Here is a 6550-nt window from a genome sequence, read left to right on the forward strand (position 1 = left end):
GAAAATCATGAGGGAACCTAGGATTGGTTGATTGGGAATGGTTTTATTGTCATTGGTTATCCTTTGGACTATTGAGGAAGTAAAATAGCATGTTGTTGTTGAAATAACGAAAAGCCCTAATTTATATTTTGATTTGAATAACTAAAAGAGGAGTTTTGTTCTGTGGGCCAATACTTATGTATTTTGGGTCTCAAATGAGGTTATTGTGGTGTTGTTATTGTTATTTGGGCCTTTTGGTTAATATTGAGAAAGAGGGAAGAAAACCCTAATTTAACATTATGAATTAAATAGCATAATTGGTTTAGTAAGATATGAGGGATTTGGTTTTGTGAAAACAAAGAATCGGAATTTGTTTTGAGAAATGGGAATAGTGTTTCGGAATAAGTAACGAAGTATGTTGATTTGGAAAATTATGAAAGGTGATTTTGAAAAGTGGAAAATATAGTGTTAACTCTTCGTGAGTCTCGGAAAATAAATATGAGAATTGGATTATTGTATCATGAGTGTTAAATGCACACACTTGGGGAATTTAATTTGTAATTGTCGTGTTTGTGGCATTGTTGGGTTTAAAATCTCATGATAGTGAGTCTTTTAATAGATGTACTAATTACATGCATCTAGAGGTTTTGTCCTTGGTCATCGGTGGAGGATGGCATTGTTGTATTGAATTGTCGTGTGTGCATTACATCTGTGTCTATTGAACATTATATGTAATGAAGTGTTGAGATATGTGATACACTTGTTAGTTGTGCGTTGTCACATTGAGATGGTTGGTGTTATATACTGCGCTTATAATCAGAGGTACCACTACCTTCCAGCTTAGTGCCTAGAGAACTGACTGCACTTACAATCAGAGGTACCGCTACCTTCCAGCTTAGCGCCTGGGGAACTGATTTGGCCGGTAGAACAGAGCTTGTTGTTATTGTCTCAGCGTGTCTGAGTGTATCATGAGCTGTAATGGTTACAGTTTGGAGGGCCGTGCCTCATTTGCTGCTTTACGCACGTTGATGATTTTTTATCTTCTTTTTATTTAAGGGCATGCATGTATAGATTTGAATGAATGGGGAATAAACCAAAATGCCATTTTCAGATTTTGGAAAGTGTGAAGGAAATTGAGTATTTGAAAATATGTTTTAAAAGGGGCAAATCTGTTGTAAGTATGGAAAATGGGAGGAATGTAACGAGCTTAGTGAAATTATTTCCTAAGAAGTTGTTATTGTTATGAGAATTTGGGAACAAAGGAAAATGAAAAGGAAAGAATGATGAACTGCTTTTAGAGTCGAGTTGAATGAAATGACTGATTTCAGGAAAAGTTCATACATATGTATATTTTGTATAAACGATCACATTACTATTCTAGTATGAGATTGGGCATTCATGATCATAGCTATCTGTATGTTGTTATTGTTGAGGATCATGTTGAGATCCCTACTGGACTATATGTTCATCCCACGTTTTTTAATCTTTTTCAGGTGTTAAGCGGGTTATGCTACAAGACTTGGATCTTCTTATTTGTTGGCCACGGGGCCTCTTTTGTGTTGGCGGAATGCCATTGTTGTAAAAGGGTTGCACCCTTCTTTTGATTCTTTAATGTTGTAAGCCTACGAGCAGTTTATTTAGAATTCTCATGTTGTACTTAATTTGCATTCGAATGAGAGAACTATTATTTAACTCCACTAGTCTAATATTTGAGCGTATTTCCACATGTTCTCTAAACTTGATTCAAAGTAATGGATTTTGGTAATGATTTCGAGTATTAAAAAGTGGGGCGTGACAATCTTGCTAACTCCTGCTCCTTTATGTTTAACTTCTTGTGCAGTGCTTATTTGAGTTTTTGAGCCAAAGATGTCTTCGGATTATAGCGAACCTATTACTGCTGATGATGTCGAGTTGGATGACGATGTATCTCAAGGACCCACAAAGAGGATTCGAAAACTAACTTCAAAGGTATGGGATGACTTTGCCAAATTTAAAGGACCTAATGGAAATGACATAGCTAGATGTAAGCATTGCAATAGGGAATTTGTTGGAGAGAGTAAGAAAGAGACTAGTCATTTAAAAAATCATTTGTCAAAGACATGTCTAGTACTTAAAGGGCCAAATGCCCCTAGGAATGCTAGTAAGGCGGCTTCTGAATCTACTCCTAAGGCTACAAATTTTAAATTCGATCAAGACAGAAGCCGTATGGATTTTCTAGGATGGTAATCAAGCATAATTATCCTTTTAACATGGTTGAGCATGAATTTTTTGAACTATTTTGTAATAATCTTCAACCAATGTTCAAACTTGTTTCTCATAACACTGTTAGGGCGGATGTCCTTGATGTTTATGAAGTAGAAAAGGCCAAGTTATATCAATTTTTGGATGAACTCTCTTCTAAGATCACCTTGACAACTGATATATGGACTTTAGACCATCAGAATTTTGCCTATACATGTTTGACTGCTCATTATGTGACTAATGATTGGGAGTTGAAGAAGAAAATCCTTGCTTATAGACGCATTGATTACCCGCATGATGGAGACCATTTGTTAGTTTTATCAAAGATCTAATTTTAGAGTGGAACATAGATAAGAAGTTGTTTTCAATGGTAGTCGATAATGCAACGAGTAATGATGTCATGGTGAGACTCTTAAAGCGATGGCTACATGACCAAGGATTACTACATTTGGGTGGACAATTGCTTCATGTGCGTTGTAGTGCGTACATATTGAATTTAGTTGTTCAGGATGGTTTGAAGGTGATTGGGAGTCTTATTTCAAAAATCCGAGAAAGTGTGAGATATTTAGGGAGGTCTCCTTATAGAAAACAAAAATTTGATGTTGCAGTGAATCATGTTAAGTTACATCGTAAAAAGAAAGTCCCCATGAATGTTCCTACCAGATGGAACTCCACTTATTCAATGCTTGAAGCTGCATTAGATTTGAAAAGTGCATTCCATCGCTTAGGGCAAATTGACAAACAATATAAGCACAATCCTTCTGAGGATGAGTGGAATGTAGCAAATGTGATTTGTGGGTGCTTGAAGATTTTTTTTTGATGCTACATCTCACTTTAGTGGTACCACTTTTCCGACTTCAAATGTGTTTTTTCCCGATATTTGTCTTATTCAACTTGAAATGAAAAAATGGGAGCAAAGTGAGTATGATTGCATTCGATTGATGGCCGGTCCAATGAGAGTGAAATTTCAAAAATATTGGGAAGAATGTTCTTTGGTGTTAGCAATTGCAGTGGTTCTCGATCTGAGATTTAAAATGGACTTGGAGGAATACTACTTTGGGCTTATTTATGGTGTTGATGCTAATAAGCATATTCAGAGGGTCCGTAATGGTTTTGTTGATCTTTTTTATGAGTATAGGAGTGATTCTTCTGATTCTATGAGTTGCATTGCCCTTGTTTATGAAAATAGTAGCTCAAGTGGTTGTTAATTGCATGTGGGTTCTTCAAAACAATAAAGTTTGGCTGTTTTTCATGGGTGGTATGCCCAAGAACGCCCTTCTAACATTCATGCCTATCAAAAATCAGAGGTGGAGCAATACTTGGAGGAGTTGGTGTTTCCAAGTAATGAGAGCTTCAATATTCTACATTGGTGGAAAGTGAATAAAGCAAAATTTCCTACTTTGGCAAAGATGGCTCGTGATGTTTTAAGTGTTCCAGCCACTATGGTTGCATCAGAGGCGGCGTTTAGTGTAGGAGGTAGGGTGATTGATGAGACACGTGCTTCATTACTTCCAGATATTGCGGAGGCCTTGATCACTTGCAATGATTGGATTGAGTCAACCAAAAATAGAAGTAAGTGAAATATTGAAGTTTTTAAATAATTAGATGTTCTTTAGTTTAGTTCTATAAATATCTTAATGTCACATTATTTTGAAATTGCAGATGTAGAAGAATGCTGACATGAGTAGATGGATTGAACTTTTGTTTCTATAAATATCTTAATGTGTTCTGTATGTGGGTTTTGCTTTTCAACTTTTGTTTTATGTTATCTTAAGCTGAAGTTTTGTCTTTTGTTTTCTGTTATCTTAAACTGAACTTTTGTTTTCTGTTAGGAGAAGTTATCTTAAGCTGTAACCCTGTCACTGTCACATATAGGTCAGTATATTTCTCATCTCTGCGTTTTGAATTTTGGATTTTTTCATTGAATCATATATGTTAGGAGAACTTTTGTTCTTTCTTTTTGTTTTGGTCCCCTGCTCTAATTTATTTATCCTATTTTTGTAGATTTTTTTTTTTTTTTACAATGTCCATCACCCTATAAGATATGTCTTTTTAGTGCAGCTCTCAGAGATCTCAATTCCAAACTTTTCGGCAGCATCTGTTTTCTCTACACATAGGGGGGAGACTGCAGTGTTCTATAGAAACTCACAGCTCTTGATTTTGTTGTGTTTTGTCTCAAGCATATGCAGGTAAGTTTTTGCTGCCTTTAATCATGTCACATTGCATGCATTTTTTCCAAAATCATTTTGACTTGTATAGCTTTTAGAACAAATAACTTAAATGGAAAATTGTCATCCTCATGCTAAATTTATATAGATAAAAGTGAAGTTAATCTTTCAACTTGAATATATTGTCGCTAATTTATGCTCAAAATATTTGCTTTTGAAGTTTGGGCTATTTGATGAGTATTGATTAAGGTGCTTGTGTTGTTTTCTCTATGCAGGTTGAATCATTGGAATCGACAATTGAAGCTTTAATGACTAAGAACTCACTGCAACTATCTTTTTTTTGACTCTGTTGACAAGACAGCATTGCTTTTGACAGTTTGTTATCCAATTACAGTGTCCTGTTTTTGATCCAGCAAATTTAGAAGAGAAGAATATGCTAAAAATAAACTATTTACGTAATCAACCTTGTCAGATTGAGGCATAGTTTGTTCTGCTGTCTCTCCCTTCAAATTTTTTGCATTTTTGATGACCTTTTCTGTCTGTTGTTCTTCTTCACGGTTGTATTCTGTGACAGTTAATTCGGTTGTATAGGTTGTGGTTTTGTCTATTATTGAGTCCTCTCAATTACCTTGGAAAATGCTGTAGTGATGGTTCTTCTTGGGAAACCCTTCCTTTTCATGACCTTTAATTTCAATTTTTCCTTGTGTGCAATATGTTGGCTCAAGAAGATTTCCAATTTTATCAAATCTGCAACTACTTTCATGTTGATTTTTGTATTTGATGACAAAATGCCTAATTTGCTTACATTTTGTTGTTGGGATTTATGCATGTGTTGTCACGACCCCATTCCGCCCCTAGTAGAATGGTGCCATGATGGCCAGTAATCCGAGATTACCAAAGGCCAACTTACAAAGGCTCACACACAATCAAAGTATACATATGGGGCTTACATGTACGGAAGCAATAAGTTTAAATCTAATTAGTCCATAAGAGTTGTGCATAGATTAAATGAAATGACATACATTTTAACATGGTTTACAACTTGGATACAAATAAAATAAAGTACATATTACATCTTGATCAAAAGGCTTCTCAAGCCGACATACATAGAAGAAGTGAATTAAAACTAAGAAACATAATCTTCAAGAGGCTAGCAAAATGAATCCAAAACAACTTGCAAATAACATCTAGGCGTCACCGCCTTCTTGCTCGCCACCGACATATATATAAAGGGGAGGGTGAGCTTGGATACTCAGTGAATGATATAATTAATAAAGGTTTGAATGAATGATATCCGAGATCTTTATCAAAACAATACATATCATAGCTTGTAACAAAACATGGGATGAATCAAGTTCATCGATCAAATCTTTCAAATCTTCTTGGGATGTTTAATAACATCTACATAATACATGGGATGACATTCCGGACAAAACAAGGGAATAATCGACCTGGAATCGATTAGACAAATCCACCCGTACAAGATCGTCGGTGGTACCATCTGTACAAGACCGTCGATGGCAGAGACATCTCAACATGGTGCTACATGGGCTTAAAGTCTCCTATCATGAAAGGACTTTCCAAGAATGTCATCAAAACAAACGTAATACTTGATACAGAAATTAGAGGACAATCATTCATGCTTGATCAAATACTTTTTCAAAACGAAGCAAAGCTTTATCAAAACTTTATAACATAGTTTTATTAAAAATACCACTCACATAGCTCTTTGGGTGTAGGGAATAAGGCAAGGATCCAAGACCTACAAGTACATAATAAATCCCATTGAATGTACTTCAAGATGACAAGAAGAGATGCTCAAAGATGGATATGAAATGCATTCTCAAAATAAGCTTTACATGAATGAAAATGATCCCGGCATTTCTTTCCAAAACCAAGTCAAGACAAAGTAAAACATGTGTTGGAAGTCAAAATACTCTTTTTCTTCTTGGAAAAGCATGTTGGGTACCAACTAGGTCTTGGAATGGATGCACAGAGATGATCTAGGTTAAAATGACCTAGCTGGGTGGACTCAGGAGGTCTTGGCCGAGGTCCCACACCTCTTGGCCGAGGTGTGGTTACCTAGGCTTCGGTGTGCAGCTGCCTGCCGAGGTGTTACAAGGTGCCGGCAAGGGTGTACCATGGTCGGCCTAGGTGTGCAG

The 6550-nt window shown here is 36.0% G+C and overlaps 1 protein-coding gene across 1 annotated transcript; it reads left to right on the forward strand.

The window, feature by feature from the left end:
- The first annotated feature begins 2587 nt into the window (after positions 1 to 2587).
- Positions 2588 to 4697, forward strand: LOC145795652 (zinc finger BED domain-containing protein RICESLEEPER 2-like). The gene is made up of 5 exons (XM_082880497.1): positions 2588 to 3014; positions 3223 to 3420; positions 3526 to 3792; positions 4053 to 4095; positions 4664 to 4697. The coding sequence occupies exons 1-5, from the start codon at positions 2588 to 2590 to the stop codon at positions 4695 to 4697; spliced, it is 969 nt and encodes a 322-aa protein (XP_082736623.1).
- The last annotated feature ends 1853 nt before the right edge of the window (positions 4698 to 6550 follow it).

The sequence above is a fragment of the Camellia sinensis genome, chromosome 7 (genome assembly GCF_055761805.1).
Source record: "Camellia sinensis isolate YWXY chromosome 7, ASM5576180v1, whole genome shotgun sequence".
Lineage (NCBI taxonomy): Eukaryota > Viridiplantae > Streptophyta > Magnoliopsida > Ericales > Theaceae > Camellia > Camellia sinensis.

Coding starts and splice junctions, on each gene's coding strand:
- LOC145795652 (XM_082880497.1), top strand. CDS start 2,588: ATGGTAGTCGATAATGCAACGAGTAATGATGTCATGGTGAGACTCTTA. Junction 3,793..4,052: donor TGAGTCAACCAAAAATAGAA/GTAAGTGAAATA, acceptor GTTTTCTGTTAG/GAGAAGTTATCTTAAGCTGT. Junction 4,096..4,663: donor CCTGTCACTGTCACATATAG/GTCAGTATATTT, acceptor TTCTCTATGCAG/GTTGAATCATTGGAATCGAC.